Source organism: Acomys minous (genome assembly GCF_964271855.1).
Source record: "Acomys minous genome assembly, chromosome: 3".
Classification (NCBI taxonomy): Eukaryota; Metazoa; Chordata; class Mammalia; order Rodentia; family Muridae; genus Acomys; species Acomys minous.
Window position 1 is genome coordinate 21,818,253 of NC_140485.1, and position 24,687 is coordinate 21,842,939.

Here is a 24,687-nt window from a genome sequence, read left to right on the forward strand (position 1 = left end):
CCTCGAACTCACAGTGATCTGCCTGCCTCTGCTTCTGGAGTGCTGGGATTAAAGGTGAGCGCCATCACGCTTGGCTCTGCTTCCACTCTTAAAAAGTGGGGAATTTTTCCAAAGAGGAAAGATGTGGAACTCTTCTTCTTCTTTTTTTTAAAGATTTATTTATACAGTATTCTGCCCACGTGCCAGAAGAGGGCACCCGATTATAGATGGCTGTGAACCACCATGTGGTTGCTGGGAATTGAACTCAGGACCTTTAGGAAGACCAGCCAGCGCTCTTAACCTCTGAGCCATCTCTCTAGCACCGTGGAACTCTTCTTAAATAGACAGTAGCTGTGTTTTCCACTTATGGGAGATGAGATGGGGGTCTAAGAAGATGAAACATTGGAAGGGATTTTAGTGAGGGCTGACTTACATTTGGCAGACACACTGTGGGCTCACTGGGGAGGGGATCATAGCCTAAGAAGATCATGTGGAGGAAAAGGTGTGGGGTCTGCAGAGACTTTCCAGAGGCAACAAGCTCAGCATTAGGTAAGGTGGGGAGCATCCAGGTCTGGGAGCTAAAGTCAAGTTCCTGGGCATCTGATAGCAGCATTCAGGAAGGTGAGGAACAGTGTAATCTTTTCTTCCCATAGTCCCAGGTATCCACCAGAGAGGACTGCTCGGAAATGGGTTTAAGCCAATAGGAAATTGTTGTTAGCAGGCTGGTGGCTATACGGGGTGTTCAGGATTCCAGGTAGCACCGAGCCCTTCCTAGGGTGAGTTTGTAAGCGCAAAAACCATGTCCCGGGTTGACATACTTCAGTTAACAGGAACAGTTAGCCAGAAGTGGAACTGTAGAAGCTAAACAGCAAGGTTAGGACACTTAGAGACTTTCCCCGAACTGTGGGCTTTGGTGGATTAGGGCTTTGCTTTCATTTTGGAAACTTACCTGTCTACATGGTAAGTTTTACAGCCTGAATTATTGTGGAGGCTGCTGTGTTTGCCTGTTACACCAGCTATGCCTTATCTTAAGGTGGTTATGGGAGAGAATAAGTTCATGTAAAAATGACGTCTTTTTTTTTTTTTAGACAGGGTTTCTCTGTGTAGCCTTGGCTGTCCTGGACTTGCTTTGTAGACCAGGCTGGCCTTGAACTCACAGAGATCCACCTGCCTCTGCCTCCCGAGTGCTGGGATTAAAGGCATGCACCACCACACCATACCGTGCCCCACTAAGTTACTTTTTAAAATCATTTATTTATTTTTCTTTTATGTGCATTGGTGTTTTGCCTGCATGTATGTCTGTGTGAGGGTGTCAGATCTTGGGAGTTACAGATAGTTGTGAGCTGCCATGTGGGTGCTGGGAATTGAACCCAGGTCCTTTGGAAGAGCAGCCAGTGCTCTTAACCACTGAGTCATCTCTATAGCCCAACACAGTGTTGCTTTAAAGAGTAGCTGTTGGGGCTAGAGAGACAGTTCAGTGGTTTGATTCCTAGCACCACATGGTGGCTCACAAAAATCTGTCACTTCAGCTCCAGGGAGATCTGACATGCTCTTCTCAACTCCTCAGGTCCCGGCTATGTATGTGCTGAACATACATACACACAGGCAAAGCGCTCATACACACAGATCTTATTTAAAAAGTAGCTTTCAACAAAAGGCAGAGCTTTGGTTACCAAAGTAAGGGACCCTGATGAGACGTAGAAGGCAGGCACATGATGTCAAGGATGGTAAAGACCTACACCCCAGCCCTCGTTTGTTGTTTTTGTTTTTTGTTTTTTTTTTCCCCCAAGGCAGGGTTTCTCTGTGTAGTCTTGGTTGGCCTGGACTCTCTTTATAGACCAGGCTGGCCTTGAACTCACAGAGACCCATGCGCCTGCTCTCCCTCCTGAGAGCTGGTGTTAAAGGTGTGCAGTACCACGCCTGGCCTGTTTGTTTGTTTGTTTTTGTTTTTTGTTTTTTGTTTTTCTCTTTTTTTCTCCTTTATTAATTTATTCTTGTTACATCTCAATGGTTATCCCATCCCTTGTATCCTCCCATTCTGCCCTCCCCCCCCCCCTATTTTCCTCTTATTCCCCTCCCCTATGACTGTTCCTGAGGGGGATTACCTCCCCCTGTATATGTTCATAGGGTATCAAGTCTCTTCTTGGTAACCTGCTGTCCTTCCTCTGAGTGCCACCAGGTCTCCCCCTCCAGGGGACATGGTCAAAGGTGAGGCACCAGAGTATGTGAGAAAGTAATATCCCACTCTCCACTCTACTGTGGAGAATGTTCTGTCCATTGGCTAGATCTGGGTAGGGGTTTAAGGTTTACCGCCTGTATTGTCCTTGGCTGGTGCCTTAGTTTGAGCGGGACCCCTGGGCCCAAATCTGCCTATCATAATGTTCTACTTGTAGGCTTCTAGGACCCTCTGGATCCTTCTACTTTGCCATTCTCCCATGATTCTCTCATCTAGAGTCCCACTAGAATGTCCTCCCCTCTGTCTCAGTTTCCTGGTAAGTGAAGGCTTTCGTGGGACATGCCCCTTGGGCTAATATGCAGATATAAGTGAGTATATACCATCTGAGTCTTTCTGCTTCTGGGTTAACTCACTCATTATGACTGTTTGTTTTTTAAAGGTGGTAGGTAGATGACTTCTAAAAGCTTTTTACAAGAATCTGGACAAAAAGTCCTTCATTTTAAAATATGTGTGAGTGTGTGTGTATGTGTGTAGACACAAAGCTCTGGTGCAGATACACATGCTTTCACAACATTCTGGTATGCCTGTGTACAAGTGCCATACAAAATGGGTGTGTGTGTGTGTGTGTGTGTGTGTGTACAGATCTGTATACACACATACATACACAATGCTCTGGGGCGTGTGTACACATGCATACACAAAGCACATATACAGTGTTCTGGGGGTATATCCACATATAAACACAGTGCTCTGTGTGTGTGTACACATGCATACACAAGCTCCTGGAAGAGTATACACATACACAATGCTTTGGGGGAGTGTGTGTACATGTAAACACAATGCTCTGGGGCGTGTGTACACATGCATACACAAAGCACATATACAGTGTTCTGGGGGTATATCCACATATAAACACAGTGCTCTGTGTGTGTGTACACATGCATACACAAGCTCCTGGAAGAGTATACACATACACAATGCTTTGGGGGAGTGTGTGTACATGTAAACACAATGCTCTGGGGTGTGTGTACACACATGCACACACAATGCTCTTGCAGGTGTATACATATGTACACAATACTCCTGGGGAGGGTGTACACATGTATACACATGCTCTACATTGCTTCTTGCACGCCTGGAACTTCCAATAAGGACAGTGTTGCTACACACGAAGCACAAGTAGGGCAAAGAACCTCGCTTCCTCAGAAACCTGCCTCCTCATTAAAACTCACAGACCCTTCGCCTGCCTGGATCCACACGTCCTATTCCGCGCCCAGCGCTCGGCGCCGGAGTGTTTTCAGATATCTTCAGCCATGTCACCGATGCCCCAAGCTCACTAGTACAGACTTCCCTCCTGCTCTTCTTGGCCACCCTTTTACCGAACCTCCGTAGGGTCTGCGCAGGCGCGCGCCACGCCACGCCCCCTCGTGACATCACGAGCGGTTAGCGCGCTTCTACGCTTGGCGCTCACAATTTAAAACTTAACTCCGGAGAGGTAGAGAGCAAGATGAGAACTCCGCGGCCAGGTGAGCTCGCGTAGGTCAAGGCGCGGCGGGCAGAGCCAGGACTGAAGAAGGGTGCGCGTGCGGGCAGGTCCGGAAGGGACGCAAGGGCTCCGCGGGGTTCGGCGGGGGGCTGTGGCGGGGGAGGGGAGAGGAGGGAAGGGAGGAAAGCGGGGCGCGCCGGGCCAATCATCGCGCAGCTGCCAGTGGCGGCCGAGCTCGAATGCTCCCCGCGCCCTGGTTCTAACGGAGGATAGGGTGGGGCTTTTCTGGACTGGAAGTTGTGTGTGGAGGTGTAAAAGCGAAGTGGTGACTGCTCTGTGTTGAGCGTCCGCGCCTTTATTTTGGAACTGTTTGAAAAGTCTCGAACGCTCCCTTTGGGGCAGACCTTCGGTCAGATGCAGAGATCAGAAGAAACCTGGGCACTTGAGATGGAAACCGGAGGATCAGAAGTTCAAGGTTATCCTCAGCTATAGCGAGTTCAAGGCTAGCCTGGGTTACCCGAGACCCTCTCTGAAAGTGGGCGGGGAAGAACCAAACAGATGAATACCCTTTATTCTTGGAGCTTGTATTCAAGTTGAAACAGCACGGGAGCTGCGATCCCTCTCCATTACGCACTCGAGATTTTTAAGCTGACGTTGAGAAGAAGGTTACATGCATAATAGCGTTTACAAAAGCAGAGAGTCAAGAAAGAGCCTGGACTGGGCTAGGACCTAACGATAGCGGTTCTCAACCTGTGGGTCACAGCCTCCTCAAGCCCCGCTGCCCCCGTGTGTGTGTGTGTGTGTGTGTGTGTGTGTGTGTGTGTGTGTGTGTGTGTGTGTAAAACGACCTTTTCACAAGGGTTCGCCTCAGATCATCGGGAAACACAGATATTTACATCATGACTCATAACAGTAGCAAATGTATAGTTATGGGGCCGGAATGATTACATGGTTGGGGGTGGCAGCAAAGGGGCTCAGCACTAGCGAGGTTCAGAACCACTGCCCTAGAGCATAACTAAGCTAAGTGAGATTGGGCTGTAGGAATGACCTGGAAGACCTTGCTTGCTAAGAGGTTTCGAATAATAGTTTCATTTTGCACATGTTGCCTGTGATTTCCTGGAGAGGTGCTCAGGAGAAAGGGCATTGTCTACTGGGTGAGTTTGAGAGGTAGATTTATATTTCTCCGTTATATAGATCATGAGGCCGTGGGTACAGGTGAGAATACTAGAGAGACTAGACTTGTAGCAAGTACATTCAGAACCAGCACAGATGGTTGGGTGAGGGGCCACTACTGGAAAAACTCGACTTATCAGTCAAGAGGCAGGTGGATCTCTTTCAGTTCGAGGCTAGCCTGGTCTACAAAGTGAGTCCAGGATGGCCAAAGCTACACAGAGAAACCCTGTCTTGAAAAAACCAAAAACAATTACAACAACAAAAAAATACAGTGACCTTCTACATCATAATGTCACTGTGGTGCCTAAGATAATAAAAATCAATCTCCTGACTAGGTCTAGATTTATTCTAGGGTTCCAAAATTACCCACAAAGGTTGATCTTAAGTTATCTTCTTGAGCAGAGATTGGTTGAAAACTTCTATGTGCTGCTTTTGGTTTATATGGGCAGTTGGTTTCTTTTCTTTCTTTCTTTCTTTCTTTCTATCTATCTATCTATCTATTTTGGTTTTTCAAGACAGTAGTTTCTCTGTGTAATATCCCTGGCTGTCCTAGAACTCTCTTTGTAGACCAGGCTGGCCTCTGAACCCACAGAGATCCACTTGGCTCTGCCTCCGGAGTGCTGGGATTAAAGGTGTGCACTACCAGGCCTGGCCTGGTTTCTTTTCATCCAAAAGAGCTCATCTGTCTTTTCTGATAATTGGCTTGTTACTTTTCTTTTGTTTTGAGGCAGGGTATCACTGTGTAGCCCCTGCCTGCCTGGAACTGAGGCAGGGTATCACTGTGTAGCCCCTGCCTGCCTGGAACTTGTTACACAGAGCAAGCTGGCTTCAAGCATGCATGTCCCTCCTGTCTCCAGCATTATGGGCATGTACCACTCAGCCCAGCCCTTGCCTTCTGTGCCCCCCCGCGCCCCCCCCCCCCCCCCCCCGTACTACTTCAGTTCGTGTTCAGCATTGCTTATCCAGATCAGTAATCCTAGAGACGGCCAAGCTTTCTTTTCTCTAAGAGAACCCGTATTTGGGCACACGAAGAGGGGCCTGTGGTCGAATGAGATGTTGACCTTCACCATGTTGTACTGAGGTGACTCTGTTTGCACTGAGCTAGCTGCTAACAGGTTGTGGTATTGTCACCGCTATTGCGGAATCATCTGTCTCCATGTTGTGTAAAAATTACTCCCCAGTTATCTCTGAATAAAGAAGATGAAGAGCCCCGTTCTCGCTTTAGCTAAGAGCTGATTTGTATCCTTTAACTTATCTCACTGCTCTTATGGTTCTTACAAGCTGGCAGTTAGGTCTAAAGTGTTAGTTACACTCAGGCTAAATATTTCTGGCAAAACCATTCCATAGGTGATTTCTAAGAATTTCCTGCTGTTGGGGCTGGAGAGATGGCTCAGTAGTTAAGAGCACTGGCTGCTTTTTCTTCCAGAGGACCCGGGTTCAATTGCCAGCACCCACATGGCAGCTCACAACTAACTCCAGTTCCAGGGATCTGGCACCTTCACACAGACATATATGCAGGCAAAACATCAGTGCAGTTCTTAGGAGGAGGAGGAGGAGGTGGGGTTAGGGCCCAGCCTGTGTGACTACAGACCACCCTCATAATCGCTCAGCACCAGAGTCTGGGGTGATGCGTGGCAGGTGTCTGTGTGCTAGTCTGTGAGCTTGTCTCTCTGGGCTAGGAGCGGCCTATCCTTGAGCGTGCTAGGCACACGCTTCACTGTTTATCTCCACCCCAGTCCTGCCTTGCCGTCGATGTATCCCGTGTTGTGCTTGAATACTCAGTTGCTGCAAAGTAGATATTTATCCTAGTACCACCACCCCCACCGCACCAAGAAACCCAAACTGTTGAGTGTCTAGCATGATGCCTTGTGGGACTTGGCAGAGAGCGTGCAGTGAGCCCCAAAACAGGGCCACGTCCCCTTGCCGTGTAGGAGATTATTCTATTGAAGGTCTTAAGCCAGTATTGTTCTGTCACTGCCAGAAACAATGACTAACTCTTCTCTGAAGACCCATGGACACAAGCGCAGCATCTCCTCACCTTTGGAACGTGTGTCCTCGGTGTCCGTGCCCGGGAAGGCCCCTCTCGGTACTCCTAAAACCCCAGTACTTGAAGACTTTCCTCAGAATGATGATGAAAACGAGCGCATGCAGCGGCGACGCTCCAGGGTCCTTGACCTGCAGTTTAGTACAGACCCCACGCATCTGCTAGCCTCCCCTAACAGGTGAGCACCGGTCTGCACCGGTTTTGTTTGGGGCGGCATGGGTTGTGTGGGTCCTGGTGCCTCCATACTATTTCATTGGTTCTGGGTATGGGCTTGCTTTTTAATATGTTTATTGTCTGTGTGTGTATGTACACGTGTGTACATGTGAAAGTCAGAGGATTAACTTGCAGGAGTTAGGTCTCTCCTACTCTGTGTCCCAGGGGTCAATCTCACATCATTGGGTTTGGCAACCAATACCTTTACCTCCTGGATTTGTGTTTTGAAGTAGGTTGTATTATGGATCCTTGCAAGAATTTTTGCTTTTCATTTAGGAATATTGATGTTTCAACTACCATATCTAAGTTTACAAACACACAGATTACAGAACATTACTCAACCTGCATCAAGCTTTCTACTGAAAACGTGAGTATTTATGGTTTATATTTATTTACTCAGGATTGTGCTCTGTAGCTCCGGCTGGCCTCCTCAAACATTTCAGTCCTCCTGCCTTACTTCCGGAGGTGTCAGGCATGCACTAGCATGCCCAGCTGTGACTTGTACCCTGATCACAGAGGGACAGGGCTCTCTTGACTTCGGGAGGAGATGGAAGGTGTAGCTCCCTGGTGCTGGCGTTTCTCAGCGTGGCTTTGCTCTGTTTCTGTGGAGCTTTGAAGTTGCCCTGCTGTTTGCAGTGTATCTAACATGGCAGCATGGCTTACAGGCAGATGGTTTGAGTTCAGAAGCTAGTAATGAGTTCTGGAGCCGCCCTGCATTAGAACCCTCTCTTTCCTGCTTATAAATTGGGTGACTGTGACAAATCGCTGGCCTCCCCACTCCAGGTTCCTCTAAAGGGAGAGTGGGGGTGAAGGACAGCACCTGCCTCGTGGTGCTGAACAGGACTGAGTCCACTGTGCAGAGTTGTTTGATTTTTGTTTTGTTTCTTTGAGACAGGATTTCTCTGTGTACCCTTGACTGTCCTGAACTCACTTTGTAGACCAGGCTGGCCTCGAACTCACAGCGATCCACTGCCTCTGCCTCCAGAGTGCTGGGATTAAAGGTGTGTGCCACCACGCCTGGCCAGAGTTCTTAGAGCAGGCTTTAGAGCTCTCATGGATTCTGACTTTTAGGAGAACTGAGATCAGTGGGAATACTTGTATGTAAACTTTAGTGGTATTATTTACACGTGCTTATGAGCCCAGCCTATGAGTAATAACCCGTTTGTAATTTTTCCCCCTAGAAAATCACTACTAAGAATGCTTTTGGCTTGCATTTGATTGATTTCATGTCAGAAATTCTGAAGCAGAAGGACACAGAGCCAACCAACTTTAAAGTAAGAAGCATATGCATTTTCCTCACAGCTGACTTAGTGCTTATTTCAAATGTTTAATGTAACATACTTGAGTGTGCGCGTGTACATACACACACACACACACACACACACACACACACACACATACGCGCACGTGCACACACACAGCCTTCCTGATGAACCATATCATAGCTCCTTTATATCCTTTCCTCACAGGGTGAAATGCAGACGAAAAAAAAGACAATTTTTTTTTTTATTTCCCATCAGTCTTTGAGCACCTTTTTCTTCTTTCCTTCCTTCCTTTCTTTGTAAATATTTTATGAATCTAGCAAGATTTCACCTGTCCTAAGTGCTGTGCTGTGCATCTTCATGAATGTAGCTGTGCTTTTGAACTAGGTGGCTGCTGGCACCTTAGATGCCAGCACCAAGATCTATGCCGTGCGTGTGGATGCTGTCCATGCTGATGTGTACAGAGTCCTTGGGGGACTGGGCAAAGACACACCAGCTCAAGAAGAAGCAGAGAGCCTCGGTGCAGGTATGCAGGAGGGGCTGCTTCTAGTGTGTACGGGGCACGGTTTATATTTATCTATTTATTTTTGGTTTATTGAGATTTGATTTTCTTTTATCCTGTCTGTCCTGGACTCACTTTGTAGACCAGGCTGGCCTTAAACTCACAGAGATCCATCAGCCTCTGCCTCCCGAGTGCTGGGATTAAAGGTGTGGGTCACGAGGCTCGGCTAAACTGTACCATATTTGAGTGACATTTCAGGTTGAGAACACAAGAAGTCAGTCAGGCCTCTTTCTAAAGGCATGGCTGTTTCTAGAATATATATATATATTTTTTTATGAGAAAATACAAAAAAATCTAGCTTATTTGATTCTGTGAGATTCTTGATGGACAGTTAATATTTTATATATCTGCTTGTCTCCTGGGGTGTGTGGTTTACTGGAAATTGAACTTAGCTTCATTTGATAACCATCACACCTGGCTTTTGTGCTAGGGTTTCTCAGGGTATTTTTACTGGTTCTTAAAGGCTTTTGATTCTCCTTACAGGAGCTTGCTTTTGGCAACATTAGTTCTTTTTCTTTCTTTCTTTTTCTTTTTCTTTCTTTCCTTTTTGTTTTTTGTTTTGTTTTTTTTTTTTTTCAAGACAAAGTTTCTTTGTGTAACAGCTCTAGCTGTCCTGGAATACTCTCTGCAGATCAGGCTGGCCTCAAACTCACAGAGATCTGTGCCTCCTGAGTGCTGGGATTAGTTCCTTTTTAAGGACTGTATAGCAGATTTGAGGAGTTACCTAGGCAAGATTGAGTAAACTAACTAGGGAGCTTCCGTGAAATGTGTTGTCTGGTAATGCAGGTGCTCTGTAGGCAGCAGATAGACCAGCTCGCGGTCTTGGGCATTTCCTGTTCAAATCATGGCTGCTCTAGAGGATGTGTAAGAAAGAACTGGTGTTACTCCTTTAGATGCAAGTGGTGCTGAGCCAGGAACGACGAAAAAGGCTGCAAAGCCGAAGAAGAAGACGACGTCCTGCAAAACCATCGAGCAGAATCTGAGCAACATCAATGCCTCCGAAGCCGACAGGAAGTGTGCGGTGAGGAAGCGTGTGCTGTGTGCCGGCTTTGGTGAAGTTGGCAGGGCAGCCGGCAGGGTCGGGGTTTATGGCTTGGCTGAGCTTTGAAGACAGGTTGGATTTGGATCATTAACTGCGGACTCATGACTTGTAGGTCTGAGTTCCAGATGGGAGAACAAGGCTGGTTAGCATTTGAGAGTGACACTGGAAGTGACAACCCTACAGTGTGGCAGGCGGGTCACATGAGTGGCACTGGAAGTGACAACCCTACAGTGTGGCAGGCGGGTCACATGAGTGGCACTGGAAGTGACAACCCTACAGTGTGGCAGGCGGGTCACATGAGTGGCACTGGAAGTGACAACCCTACAGTGTGGCAGGCGGGTCACATGAGTGGCACTGGGGTGGGAGGGTGAGTGATCGTGGAGCTGTAAAGCTGCCTGGTTGTGAGCAGATGTGGAGGTAGGAAACGTGGGGTCATGAGGATGGCAAGCTCACGACCTCCAAGGAGGCCCAGAGAGCCACACCTGTGTTATCAGATCCAAGCCCTGTTTATTTCTCCCTGGAAGCATCAGTAAGAGCTGAGCCCAGTGCTCACTGTTCCCTCACATGCACTTGTCTTGCCCAGTTCCTGTGCATGTGATGTCTGCCTTTGGGTTGGTGTCACGTGACTGTGCCACGCCTCTCCCTGACCCAGCCTTAGGGCCTTCTTGCAACCCTTGCCAGGCGTTGCTCAGCCACTAGCCCTTCCAACTCTGCCTCCCTTTCACCTAGTCATCCTGCCTGGGTTCTCCCAAACCTTAGAAATTCTCTTCAGAGGAACAGCAGTGTGCCAGATGTGGTCTCATACACCAGATGAGACCCTGTAATCCCAACAGTCAGGAAGCTGGGGCAGAAGGCTTCTGAGTAAGGTGCCAGTCTGCGGGTAGATAGAGTAAGACCCCACCTTAAGCAGAAGTCCCCAGAACAAACAGGAAGGAGAGAGTGGTTGTTAAGGCGACAGAATTTGTTGTGATGTCATTTGACTGTGCTGGGCTTGCTAGAAGTAGCCATTTAGAAATCGCCTGCAGAAAGGAGCCAGCAGCTGGGTATCTGTCCATGTGTGCTACAGATACAGAGACGGACAGTATACTTGTCACCGCTCATCCATCGGACCACACACTGCCTTTCTTTTCAGCCAGGATTGTACCTGATGACTCAGTCCTTCCTTTTGACCTCATGCAAACAGTCAGCCTTGTAGGTAGCTGTGGGTGAGCTTGTGCTTCCTCCTGCTGCCTGCTGTCATTGTTTGCTTCCCTGGTCTTGCATGCAGGTGGATCCTATGTTTCAGAAGACGGCGGCCTCATTTGATGAGTGCAGCACTGCTGGGGTATTTCTCTCTACTCTTCACTGCCAGGACTATAGGAGCGAGCTGCTTTTTCCTTCTGATATGCAACCGCTCTCCTCAGAAGAGCATCTTGAATTGCCAGATTTAGGTTGCGTAGACATGACGGATTTAAAAGGTGAGTGGAGCCAGCCTTTATCAGGGCACCCTAGTCACGAGAGACACTTCTCGTAGCCTTGGGAGCGGCGTTGGCGTTGCTTCTGGTTACCCAGGGGATTCTTCTGCACAGCCACATTGGGTGTTCTTTGGCAGTGCCTGGCAGTCCACTCACTCCCCACCCCTGCAGTATGGAGGCTAAATATAGTAAGCCATCACTGTGTCTATGTGGCACCGACCTCATGCGCTCACTGTTTACACCCAGCAAGCTCCTGCACGCGCAGGCTTACCTGGAGGGTCAGGGTTTGATCTGGGGTCCCTCTGCTTACCCATGTTGGCCTTGTTTCGGCCCCCTCCTTCCATGCCTGAGTGCTGAGTTACAGGCATGCACCTCTGCTCTTAGTTTTAGTCTTTCTATTCTTGCAGAAGTGTGCCCAGCATAACTGTGCTAACAGTTTGTTTTCCGTTCTTATGGTGTCAGCTAGGGCTCTGATCCTCTGAGCTATGTCATCTGTAGTCCTTGAGTTTCAGACTGAAAAGACCCATCACTTGATTACAGGACCTTAGTGCGCTTTCAAGAAAAGGCTTGTTTGTGCGTTTTCAGCTATAGCATAGGACAGAGCTCACTTCAGAATCAAATTTCTGGGCCTCTGGCTTCTCCCTTGCATTTGACTCTGGGAACAGCATTTAACCTGACTCCACTGTGAGTGCTTTTATGCTCTTATGTGTGTTTACACCCCAACGTGGTCCAGCAACAGGAGGTTGGCAGCCAGTCGACACTGCAGGACAGTGAGGTGACTGCCTCTTGCTCTGTGTCATTCTAAAGCCAGGTGAACTTGGCCCCCCACTAACCCCTCCCATGATCTTGCCATCCCTGCAGCTCCCTTGCAGCAGTGTGTGGAAGACCGCCAGCTCTGCCCTTCCCTGGCTGGGTTCCAGTTCACTAAATGGGACAGTGAAACACATAATGAGGTGTGGTCAAGTGTTGGATTTATAAGGGCTCGGGGCATTTCCCAGTGGCTGGTGGTTTCAGTTAGCTAGCCCAAGTTTAGTTCTGCCCAGTGGGAACCAAAACTGTGGCATCAATTTTATTTATTCAAGAGGACAGAAAATGTTTCCTTTGGCACGCCTGTAGGAGTTCTCAGCCTGGCTGGGAGGGTGGGGCTGTGAACCCCACAGGGCCATCACCATTGTACACTTGTGGGTTCGGGGGTCAGTTCCGAGTCTCCTCGTTCTCTTCCCTAGGGTCAGATTTGCTCTTGAGCATGCTTATCACAGTAGCTTCTGGATTCCAGCTCCTGTCAGGCGAGAGGCATTTCCTTCTTTTGGGGGTTAAGTCCCTTGGCACACTATTTCCTGAGAAACTGTCATGTGTCAAGCCTTCCTTTGTGTATTTTTAGCAGGGCCCCCTTTAGCCTACTTACTACAACTTCCAACATAAATAAGTCTCCATGGAAAACTGTGCTCTCCAAACGTGCATTCAGTGAATGCAGACAACTGTTCAGTGTTTTATAAACGTGCCTAACACAGCGCAGCTTCAGCCTACAGACTTCCTCAGGAGAGTGCGGGTTCTAGCAGGTGGGGCTGAAGATGAGGGTGGCTGTTCTCCGGGTGAGCATGGGGACAGCCGGAGAGCCCTGTCTTCTCCTTGTAGTCTGTGTCGGCCCTGGTGGACAAGTTTAAGAAGAACGATCAAGTATTTGACATCAACGCTGAGGTTGAAGACAGTGATGATTGGGACATCGCTGATGGGCCCCCCGTGGAAGACTTTGATGACAATGATGAGCCAGACCCTTGTGCGGCTGGGGATCATGAAGAGTTCCAGAGCTGGAAGGAGCTGCGCCAGGTCCAGAGCAGCCAGTAAGGCCCCTGGGGTCCCAGAAGGTTTCCAAACAGGCTTCCAGCTCCCATTAGCTGGGCTGGTTTGCCATGTTGCACAAGGCTGACTCCCAGGCTGAGGGTTTGTATTTTTTAAAAATTAAATTAGAGCCAGAGCTGGGCCTGGTGGCACATCCCAGCACTCGGGAGGCAGAGGCAGGCAGATCTCTGAGTTTGAGGCCAGCTGGGTCTACAGAGTGAGTCCAGGACAGCCAAGGCTACACAGAGAAACCCTGTCTCGAAAAACAAAAAAACAAAACAAAAAAACAAAAAAAAAAGAAGACAGAAAAAATTAAAATACATATTTTCTTGGGCTTTTGGTTTGGTTTCTTCTGTTTTTCCTTGGTTTATTTGTTTCTGCTTACCATGTAGAGTGTCATAAGGATTCACTTTCGGCTCAGTACCCGTGCAGAGCCACTCAGATAAGACTGGATGACCTCACTCATCACCTTTGTCCTCACAGGGCACCAGAGTTGCACTGACATGTTTTCTAGTGCCTTGCCTGAGGAGAGGGCTCCCTCACACACCAAAGCTGGCAGGCTGAATGGGTCTGAGTGTGTGTCATACACGCAGATAAAGCTGGGTGACCTAACAGACTATAAAGGGTTCCCAGAGTGTTTGGGGGTCCAAATATGTAAAATCTTTTTCACTCTCAGGAGGAGCTAAGGCCCTGTCTATGGATCCTAATCGGTGAGACAATGGAAACTAGGGTTGTCATATTGCCTAGCAAAATCCATATGTGTGAAAAGACCCAGGTCTGAGATTCAGAGAATTGTACCCAGCTTTGCTTGTTTTTTGAGACTAAACATAATTTTGTAGCTCAGGCTGCCCTCAAACTCAAGATTCTCCTGCCTCCTCCTCACTGTGCAGGGAGTGTAGGCTGGCAGTTTGCTGCTCTATGTAGTAAGTCTCAGGCTAGCCAGAGCCATGTGGGTACCCTGTCTAAAACTTACAAGTCCTTGATTTTTCTTCCTTTCTCCTGTCTCTCAGATGGGTAGACTGGTTTTTACGAGGCCCTGTGGAACAGCCACACATTAAGTATACTTATGAACACTTAGTGAGAAAATGAGACTAAACACACAACAAGTAAAACCTTGGTGGTTTCTTTTTTTGTTTGTTTTGTTTGTTTGTTTGAGACAGGGTTTCTCTGTGTAGCCTTAGCTGTCCTGGACTTGCTTTGTAGACCAGGCTGGCCTCGAACTCACAGAGATCCGCCTGCCTCTGTCTTCCTAAATGCTGGGATTACAGGCAAGTGCCACTGTGCCTGGCTCTTAGTGGTTTCTTTGCTTGGGTTTATTCTTAGGCTGCTCTGGGGCTAGAGGCCACATGGCTGTTCACAAGCTCCTGTAATTCCAGTTCCGGGGAACCCATGCCCTCTGCTGGCCGCAGAAGGCACATGCACGTGGTACACAGTCTGTGCATGTAACACCAGCGTCTTTTTGTTTTTTCAAGACAGGGTCTCTCTGTGTACCCTTGGCTGTCCCGGACTCGCTCTGTAGACCCGGAGCACAAGCTTCTTTACTTAGAGGTGCACGGTGTATATTCCATGCAGTATATACAGATAGATGATTTTGTGTGTTACAGGGAAGAAATTATTTCCCTTGGGGACAGAGACATCAAAACCATGTGCTCGTTTTTGTCCACAAAACCCGGAGAATACTCCTATTTCAGTCCCCGGACCATGAAGATGTGGGCTGGCCCGGATCACTGGCGCTTTCGTCCTCGGCACAAACGTAAGTCCTTGTGGGTGGGCCTGAAAGGCAGTGCTGAGCAGCACATGCCGCCTGCCGGTCTTCGGAAAGAAGAGATGCTGCTGACCCCTTGGTCTTCGCATCTCCTGAGGAGGAGCTGAAGCCGGGGAGCTGAGCCAGCCTCTGGCCGTGAGTCAGTTAACATTGAGTGGCAAGAGTAAGACTTTGAGTCTGGAGAGCAGGGCTCATGACCTCTGTTTCCTAGTGCCAGCACACAAGTGACACAAGGGAAGTACCTCCAGCCTCTCAAGCTCTATCAGGAAACACAGAGCATATGATGGGCATAGCCAGCCACAACACAAGCGTTGGCTTAGGTGGGTGTAAGGTGTGTGGTTCCACCACCGAGGGGTGCGTAGCTACCATAACGCTGGACAAGGCCACTGGGAGACCCGAGGTGAGAATAATGTTGGTCAGTAGTGTCATAAACTGTGTTTGTTTCTGCAGAAGAGACTACCTCCCACATGGAGAACAAAAAGAAGAGTGCAAAGAAAGACTTTGAAATTAATTTTGACGATGATATTGATTTTGATGCATATTTTCAGAAAACAAAGGTTTGTGCAAGACATTCGTGCCTTTTCAGATTACCCAGCACTCCTCTGGCCCTTTCAGGCAGGCTTTTCAAAAATCACTGTACAGCCTGATGTCACTGTACAGCCTGATGTCATGGTACATTCTTTAATCTCAGCACGCAGGAGGCAGAGGCAGGAAGGTCACTGACTTCCTGACCTGCTGGGGCTACACAGAGAGAGCCTACAACAAAAGAAACAAGCAGAAATTTATTGTATATTTTTTGTTTGTTTGTTTTAGAGATAGGGTCTCATGTAGCACAGGCTGTCCTTAAACTTGCTGTATAGCTGAGGCTGGCCTTATGTGTCTGTTTTCTCCTCCTGATTTCCCCAAATATGCCTCCCTGCCCAGCTATAACTTTAGTTGGTAAACAAGTGGTCTTTTCTCTCCCTCATTTCCTGAAGGACTATTGAGAAACAGTCTCAAAGTCAGTGGCAGGGACAGGCAGGTTTAGAGAGCTTTAGACAGGGTGACACCATGTGGCTTAGACTCCTGCCCTCTACAGCCCAGGCTGACCTTGAACTCATGACAGTATGCCGGCCTCAGCCCTATGAGCATCTATTCTTATGCCTGGCGCAGTCACTTCATTATACAGACCAGAGACTTGCAAGTAGCTGAGTAACGTCCAAACCCTTCCTGAGTTCCTTAAAATGATATGCATGCATCATTGTTACTAATAACGCTTTTTTTTTTAAATGTATAGGCTGCTACCATTCTGTCCAAGGTCACTTTGGAGAACCAGAATTGGAAAGGCACCACTCTTCCCACAGATTTCCACTATGAAATTGATTCTCTGGTCCAGCTTTACCTCAAACCAGGCTTAAGGGTGAGACGATGCCTCTTTTCTTGTAAGCTGCTGCAAGGCCTGTTGGTGGCCTGTGTGGATCAGGTGGCTTGTCATGTCGCTGTTGGGCAGTACCTCGGAGGAGGAAAGGAGTCAGTCAAGGAGGAATCACAGAGAGCCAAAGGGAGGCACAGTGTGAGCCCGTGGAAGGCTAATGGGAGCTCGAGTGTAGTTAGGTGAAAGCTCTGGATGCTTCTTTCTTTTCTGTGTAGTGGGCAGTAGTTGCCCCAGCAAGGGACAGCTGCCTTTATTTTTTATTTGTGTGTGTGCTATTTGTATGTGTACTTCCTTGTGTGTACTGTGTGGGAACATGCACGTGTGTACCACAGTGTGTGTGTGGAGGTCAGAGGACAGCTTTGAGGAGTCAGTCTTCTATATTGGGCCTGGGGACTGAATGTAGGTTGTCAGGCTTGGTGGCAAGCAGCTTTCCCACTGAGCCATCCAGCTGGCTCTGCGTTACCTTCTTGGAGAGCCTCTCACGGCCCCCTGCACCCCCAGTCGGCTCACCTGGCTGGCCAACAGAGCTCTGGGATCCATGTCTTGGCTTTCCTGAACTAGGGTCGATGTGGGCAACCACACCTGTTCTCTTACATGGGTGTTGGAGATCCAGACTTACGCCTTGTGCTTGCAAGGCTGGCCCTGTACTGAGTCCTCTCCCTGTAGATACCTCTAAGATACGGAAATGAGTTCTTAGCAGGGTTGTTCAAGTACAAGTTGAATTTCTTCAGAAAGCTGTGGGCAGGTGGTCAGCTTTTGTATTTAAATAAAACCACAGAAGATGCAGTTGCAGATCAGAGGAGAAAGTGTTTTTGTTGCGGGGATGGGGGTGGGGGCGGTGAGTAGAGGCTCTGTGTCCTGTACCTTGTGGTGTTCTGTGCAGGGGTGACTAGGTTAGCCTGTGTAGCCTGTTAGGACCCTGACTGTGGAGACATGACGTTCTAGAATGGGACTGCGCATAGGAAACAAGCTTAGTAGCCCCAACCTGGTCAAGTAGCTGCTTTTTTAGAAATGTCTTTTTTGCATCCTCCCCTTTATTCTAGTTACGTAAGATGGGCCAGGAGCAGAAGGCAAAGATGGAGCACTATGAGGATATTGAAGACTATGATTACAACAACCCTAACGACACTTCCAACTTCTGCCCTGGGCTTCAGGTAAGGGGAGAAGAGCTCTTGCTCCTCCCAGTGCAGGATGGTCTCTTCCCTGCTCTCAGACCAGTGAACAGCGCCGAGGATGGAGCTCAGCGGCTCATACTCTAGGTGCAGGAAGCAGTGGGCATGCTCTGCTAATGTGTGCACACATGGACGGAGGCTTTGGCCTACACAACACAGCACTAATCTTGGCTACTGTGAGATTTCTTTTTTTCTTTTTTCTTTTGGTTTTTTTAGACAGGGTTTCTCTGTGTAGCCTTGGCTGTCCTGGACTCACTCTGTAGACCAGGCTGGCCTCGAACTCACAGCGATCCGCCTGCCTCTGCCTCCCGAGTGCTGGGATTAAAGGCGTGCGCCACCATGCCCGGCATGAGATTTCATAGCAGCTCATCTTTTGGCTGAGACACAAAACACATAGGCATGTGAAAGTGGTGTGGTCTAGTGGGGCCAGGAAGTCTGGCAGTGTCTCTGAGGAGGACTTGCCAAGCTCCAGACCTTAGTTGGTACTGAATAATTTCTGTTTCTCATTATGAGTGTTCTGAAGAAACAGCAAAGAGAAGTGACGGGGGGTGGACAGCAGCCTCCTGTGACCATGCATGCAGGGAGGAGAAAGCACTGGACAGTCGTTCATTCTGTATTTTTCCTTACTGGGGGGATAGACTGTTGTGATTTAGTGAAGACCTAGTCTGACTTCCTGGCTGATGTGTCTCCATCTTCAGCACCTGTAAGGACCAGCCAGGGGACCTGTGCAGAGCTCTGCCCTACTGCCTATGTCACAGTTCTGATCTGCTTACTTGGGGCTTGGTTCTGAGAATGACTTTCTGTAGGCTAGGACTGTAGACCAGCATGAAGGAAGCCATGGATTTGATCCCCAGCATCATAGAAACTGGGTGTCCTAGAGTTCTACGGCTGTGAAGAGGCACCACGACCATGGCAGCTCTTAGAAGGGAACACATTTAGTTGGGGCTGGCTTACTTCACTTCTTCCCGTGCTCTACTCCTGAGCTGCATGCCCAGCCCCTGCTCTGTGCTCTTGTTGGCTGAGGGATGCAGGCTGTGCTTCCATGTTTCGGGAATGCTTTCTGTAAGATGAGATATTCTTCTGGCTGTGCAGTGGAAGGGACACTGGCCTCTGTGGTCACTGCACTCCAGAGGCCTCGGGCTGATAACAGATCTCTCTGTCTGTAGTGAAGTGGGAAGAAGTGAAGTGAGCAGGCGTCCTTGGCGGGACTCTGAGGCGGTCTCTGCCTGCTTGGTGTGTGGAATCTTTCTGGTGCCTTCCAAGGTCCATTGACAGTGTCTGCCAACTGAAGACTTGTTTCCTTGCTCAGGCAGCTGACAGTGATTATGAGGAGTCAGATGACTTACTAGCGGGACCACTTGGGACCCTTGACCTCGAGGCTGATCCTTGCCATACAGCGAAGACAGCACAGGAGGACGGCCACAGTTTTCCTGAAAGCCAAGGAGCAGATATCACAACTTACGGAGAGTTGAACTTGGTGGCTGAGCCTCAGAAGGTAAGGAAGAGGCAGCAAGGAATGACATGGTTTCCTGGCTGTCTAGTCCCTGTCATATGAGGCCCACCGGCCTGCGTGCTGCCTGTTTCCTTTTCCATCTTAACCTGTTGCTCTGAACTTTTAGACAGGGCTGAGCTGTCTAAACTGCTCACTGGTTAGTTACATGGCACTGACTAGTTAGGTTATGTGGAACTGATATCTTTCCAAAGACCTTATTTTACTAACTTATTGACGTTGGGACTGCTGAGAATCAAACCCATGCTACAAGTAGGAGTGGACTGATCACACCAATAGAGTACATGAAAGAGGGCAGAGCGGTGTGTCTCTGAAGGACCTTGGCCAGATTCAGTTCAGTGTATGTGTTAAACATCTGTATGTCCTGTACCAAGTGCTACCTAGTGCACTGGAGTTCTTAATGTTCATTGCTTCGGATTAAAAGAAGTTAGCGTCTGGGAAGGTAGCCTTGTTGGTAGAGTGTTTGCCCTGGGTTCAATCCCCTGTACTGGCTCCTTAGATTCTGGCTCATTAAAAGTGGACATGGTGATAATCTGTAATTACACACTGTCATCTGGTGCTTCAGCTTGGAGGGAAGAGGTTCGGAAGTTTAAGATGTGGTACGTCCTGGGCAGACTGGACTATATGAGACTCTGTCTTAAAAACCCACCAAATAGCAAAATCCTCAAAGTAAAAATAAAAAGAAATGAGGTTTTTGTTTGTTTGTTTGTTTGTTTTTGTGAGGGACTCTGTGTATGCCAAAAGGGAGCTCTATATAATTTCATAGCTGAAACTGGATTCCTTTTTTTTTTTTGAGACAGGTTTCATTTTGTAGCTCTGTCTGTCCTGGAACTCACTATGTAGATCAGGCTGGTGTCGAACTCACAGAGATTCAATTGCCTCTGCCTCCGAGGGCTGGGATCAAAGGTGTGTGCCACTATGCCTGGCCTAGATTCCTTCTTGATTTCCAACTTTTCATTCCAGTCTTTTGTTTTTATAGTAAATTGATAGTGAATGTTTTTCTTCTGCCTAATTTTGCTTCATTACACCTATTTCAGGTGAATAAAATAGAAATCCATTATGCCAAGACTGCCAAAAAGATGGACATGAAGAAGCTGAAACAGAACATGTGGAATCTGCTGACAGAGTTTTCTAGAAAGGATGTTGTCACAGAGGTAGGTGACAGCACTCGTGGTCTTTAGGTCCCCGTGTGCAGGATGGGAGAGCTGATGTCTACAGCTCATGATCCCTCAATGTGGTCCATGGCCCCAAAGTAGGGAGATGCAAAGTTTAAAACAGTTATCATAGGCCAGGTGTGGTGGCGCACGCCTTTAATCCCAGCACTCAGGAGGCAGAGGCAGGCGTGAGTTTGAGGCCAGCCTGGTCTACAAAGCGAGTCTAGGACAGCCAAGGTTACACAAAGAAACCCTATCTCGAAAAACCAAAAAAAAAAAAAAAAAAAAGTCATCATTCCTCTGAAAAAGAAATTGTCCCAGCCGAGGAGCAGGCAGCCATATGAGAGCTGATGCACATGGCAAGCCATTGTTTCACCTTACTGGTGATGAAGATGTGCAAATGGAAGCTGCCTTAGCAACTGAATGCTTTCCAGTATTGATGAGCGTTTGGAGTTCTTACCCAATAGCAACTTCAGTTAAAATACAACCTTTTGCAAAGTAAATTGTGACTACCTTACAAGTGGGAGAAAGTGTTTAATCTTTGAGCTGATGTTCTGATTTGAGATGTTCATTTTCTACAAGAACACTGGAAAGATGGTCATGCTGCTGGGGTAGGGCAAGCCCTGACACAGTTCAGACCCATCGGGCGCTACACACTCCGCACACTCTTTCTTACACGTTCTGCTGGCTGAGCAGTGAAATCAGTCATTCAGGACCCTGAGCTACATGGTCTTGGATATTTCAGAGAAAGACTCAGTCACTGTATTAGTCAGCGTGTGTACTGTGACAGACAGCGGGGAGAGGCACTTAGCAGGGCTGAGGTTTAGGTTTTGGTCTGCAGTGCGTGGCCACTGTGGCTGTGGCCTTGTACCTTACAGAAGCACCAAGTAGGGTCCATCACTGTATCGAGGCTGGAATATGACAGGAAGAACAAAAGCACGTGCTCCACGGTCCACAGTCCCAGCTAAGTGGCCTGGTCACCTCTCTTTAAAGTGCCAGCACGTCAGCCAGGCATGGCGGCTCACCCAAAGGCAGGTGGGCTTCTGGGAGTTTGAGGCCGGCATGGTTTACATAGTGAGTCCCAGGACAGACAGGACTACACAGAGACAAAAATTCTGTGTGGGGACCAAACTAGGACACCTTAGGGCCTTCCAGGGATAGCCAAGGGTTTGTCTTTGCTTCTCTTTTCCTTATGGGATTTTCTAAGTTTTCTGAGTTTCTGTTGTTTCAAACATGAACTTAAGTGTTCAGTCCGTAAATACGCCTTTTTGGTTAGGCAAACCACAGAGACAGTGGAAGCGAAGGTGCTCCCGGGGAAGTGGCTGATGAGAAGAAACTCAGCGGGCTGACAAAGGACCTGCAGAAGAGGTGCGCACTGGCAGATGGAAGGCTGGGGCGCCCCCCTCCTAGCCCTGGCTAACTTCTTGGTGGGGCTGTTAGCATGACAGGCCCACTGCCCGTGGCTTGTTTTATGTAAATATCTGAAGGAGCTGCTATCTGCCGTATGCATGGATAAGCTGTAAAAGCTTCCCTGTTCGAGTGGCTGGAACAGTCTAGGAAACATTGTTTTTCCATATACAAACTGGAAAAACCTGCTTGCAATGCATCTGCTATAAAGCCTTGAGCATCCTTTGTTGCTGAGTAGGTTTTAGTTGTGTGTGTGTGTGCGTGTGTGTGTGCGCATTTCATACTTGATAGAGCGCCCTGTTCTCTGAGCTGCATGAGCTACTCAGCGTTTGCCCCTTTCTTTTCAGGTTGCCCCCACTCATGGCTCAGAATCTCTCCATACCCTTGGCTTTTGCGTGTCTCCTGCATTTAGCCAATGAAAAGGTAGGTCGTCCGAGTAAGTACGGGGTGTTTGAACCTGCCTTCTCCTGTCAGCTTACTGGAGCTTTTATAGCGGATCTTCCAAAGGTCCAAGGGTCACCACATTAGTGAGCACATACTCCTCTTCAGAGCGTCTGGGTTCAATTCACAGCAACCACATGGTAGCTCACAACCATCTATAATGTGATCTAATGCGCTCTTCTGGAGCTAAAGTACTCATATACAATAAATAAATAAGATCTTGAAATAAAAAGCCCACGGGCGAGGGTGGCGGGTACACAGCACCTGTTGTGGTTATGCAGTGAAGTGTTGCTGGGTGGTTTCTGATACAAGCTGAGGCATCTGACGTCAGATGCCAACAACCTGAAGGAAAACTAAGAAAAGCTGAATGCTAACTGGGGGACTGCAATCTCCTTGACAAGAAGTCTGGGCACAGTTGTTGAGTCCCATTTGTAGTAGGAGTATGGCTCACTGATGTCCCTGCTCAGGCAGCTCTGCCCAGGTTCCAGAGGCTTGATTCCCTCTTGCTGTGATCTAGTCTCCCTGTAGAGGCCTTGATATCTGAAGAATGCAAGGTGGCCATAACACATGCCCTGTCTGGCCAAGTATGGGATTGGACTGGGACCATTTTGACATTTCCTAAGATCAAAGTTCTGTGATGACTCAGAGCTCAGCACCCCAAGGAAAACATTCCCCAGATACTTCACCCCTGACCTTCACCTTTGCCCTTCAGTCACTCCCATGTGGCTGATTCATCCATCACTGTGGTTAGTGACCTCCCCTCAGAGATGTTGTGTGGTGGGCTGAGGGCCCAGGGGTGGATGTGCTTCCCTCTTCCTCTGCCTCCTTAGCCAGCAGCATGGAACTGATGGCTAACTGCAACAACCATGTGTCCCCCTCTCCCAGAGATCAGACTTAGGGCCTTATCTTTCATGTGTTCTGCGCATGTTCTACCACTGAGCTCAGCCCCCATCCTCTCAACAGCATCTAGAATGGGGGCTGCAGAGTACCAGGAAAGTCTGTTAGGGAAGAGGGTGCAGTGGATGCCGAGCACCAACACTTCTCACCACTGCACCTCTCAGGCAGGGGAGGGAGTGGGGGAAAGACAAGAAAAGCTTGACAGTCAGCCCTAAGGGAAACAGCTGCCTGAGGTTAAGATGAGAGAGAGATAGGGCCCACCCAGAGCACAGGTGGGAGGGCAGCTGTCAGGGACGTAACAAGTGGGGGTGGGTTACAGACCTGTGGAGGAGCCAGTTTAGGCAGGTTAGTCATGTGGGTCAAATCTCTTCATGGCCTCCCTCTGTACCTCTCAGCTCCCTTGGGCAGATGGCCTGGCTCTTCGGCTTCTCTGGGAGCTGTGTTAACTGAAGCAGAGGCAAAGAAAGCTCCCTGCTTTTTCCCTGCCCTTGGCAAGGACTGAGAAGCAGCTTTGTACAGACTTTGCTGAGATGATGCTTTTCCTTGTCATGATGAACAGGCTTCACTCTCTGTAGTCACCTTGTCTCCTCAACTAAAATTTGTCTCAGGATTCTGTTCGTAGTCTATCAAAGCCCCCTGTCTCTTATCCTCCCTCAGAACCTGAAGCTAGAAGGCACAGAGGATCTTTCTGATGTTCTTGTGATGCAAGGAAACTGAGTCCGCTGAGACATCTACAGGAGGCCCACTGCTTTCTGGTGGCGACGGAGAGGGGCTGGGTGGCTATGGCCACCTACCACGGTGCTGTTGCTCTCCCCTCTTGTCACCTCGGTCTGGATGCCACACTCGGAAGCCCCATGCTGACACAAGTTTTCACGTAGGAAACCATCCACCTTGGAGAGGGAGCTTACTAGTCTGGAGTCGAAAGAGTCTGTCGTTATATCCGTGTGCTTCTGGTCACTAAAAGAATCTACTTTCCGCTCTGTATTGCTATAGAGAACAGTTTCTCAGTAGTCTCTTACTGCCTGTAAGGAGTTCCCTGATCCATGTACATAAAATTCATCAATTGTAAACGTCTAAGTGTATATAATACTCAGTAATAAAACTATCCTGGCACAGTCGTCTGAGCGCAGAATCAGCACATGGTTACCCCCACAGCTGTCCTTCAAGGCCGGGGATCCACAGGAGCAAGTGGAGGGGACCGGCTGTTGGGAGATCAGGTCTGTGTATAAGCACTATGGATTCTGTGGGCGGGGTGGCAGCACAGATGATAGACGTGTTCTCGCCCTTCTGTGCACGACTCCATTCAGCCCAGGCCCCACTGTTAGGAGCACACCAAGTTAGCAGAGCGACAGGACACAGAAGGGGACTGGTTGTTTCAGGGACGGGTCTTGAGCCTTGTAGTTTGCATCCTGAATTTCTTGGAGGCACCGTGCTGCTGTAGTCACAGGCTTCACAGTGAATCCCTGTCTCCTGTGTCCACACTGCAGGGCCAAGGGCCACTCATCCAGCCCCAGAGTTCTCACTTCAAGAAATAAAATGTCTTCTCATACGTCAGGGAGATTGGCATCAAGGTTGCTTGCATTGTGCCCCGAGTCCCTGCCACTACCCAAGTCAGCACGTGGATGATGAACAGGAAGCAAGAAGGTGTAGCTGGTAATTACTCCTTATAACTTGCTTTCAGCCCAAACAAAAAACAG

General features: G+C 48.6%; 1 protein-coding gene across 4 annotated transcripts in view; it reads left to right on the forward strand.

Annotated features, from left to right (window-relative positions):
• NCAPH (non-SMC condensin I complex subunit H) overlaps nt 1-24,108 on the forward strand; it is a 30,994-nt gene extending 6,886 nt beyond the window's left edge. Inside the window, exons 1-18 of one of the 4 annotated variants that reach the window (XM_084775258.1) lie at nt 3,565-3,681; nt 6,796-7,036; nt 7,348-7,438; nt 8,253-8,345; nt 8,721-8,859; nt 9,789-9,916; nt 11,205-11,394; nt 12,253-12,344; nt 13,027-13,232; nt 14,835-14,983; nt 15,446-15,552; nt 16,272-16,394; nt 17,453-17,563; nt 18,891-19,076; nt 20,129-20,245; nt 21,522-21,613; nt 22,000-22,075; nt 23,648-24,108. In XM_084775258.1, coding sequence (XP_084631384.1) covers nt 3,663-3,681; nt 6,796-7,036; nt 7,348-7,438; nt 8,253-8,345; nt 8,721-8,859; nt 9,789-9,916; nt 11,205-11,394; nt 12,253-12,344; nt 13,027-13,232; nt 14,835-14,983; nt 15,446-15,552; nt 16,272-16,394; nt 17,453-17,563; nt 18,891-19,076; nt 20,129-20,245; nt 21,522-21,613; nt 22,000-22,075; nt 23,648-23,707 — 2,220 coding nt within the window. In that variant the 5' untranslated portion in view covers nt 3,565-3,662 and the 3' untranslated portion in view covers nt 23,708-24,108. Of the gene's footprint in view, nt 1-3,564; nt 3,749-3,929; nt 4,117-6,795; nt 7,037-7,347; nt 7,439-8,252; nt 8,346-8,720; nt 8,860-9,788; nt 9,917-11,204; nt 11,395-12,252; nt 12,345-13,026; nt 13,233-14,834; nt 14,984-15,445; nt 15,553-16,271; nt 16,395-17,452; nt 17,564-18,890; nt 19,077-20,128; nt 20,246-21,521; nt 21,614-21,999; nt 22,076-23,647 lie in introns of those variants that run through there. The other 3 variants (XM_084775260.1, XM_084775257.1, XM_084775259.1) reach the window with 3 other exon arrangements.
• The last annotated feature ends 579 nt before the right edge of the window (nt 24,109-24,687 follow it).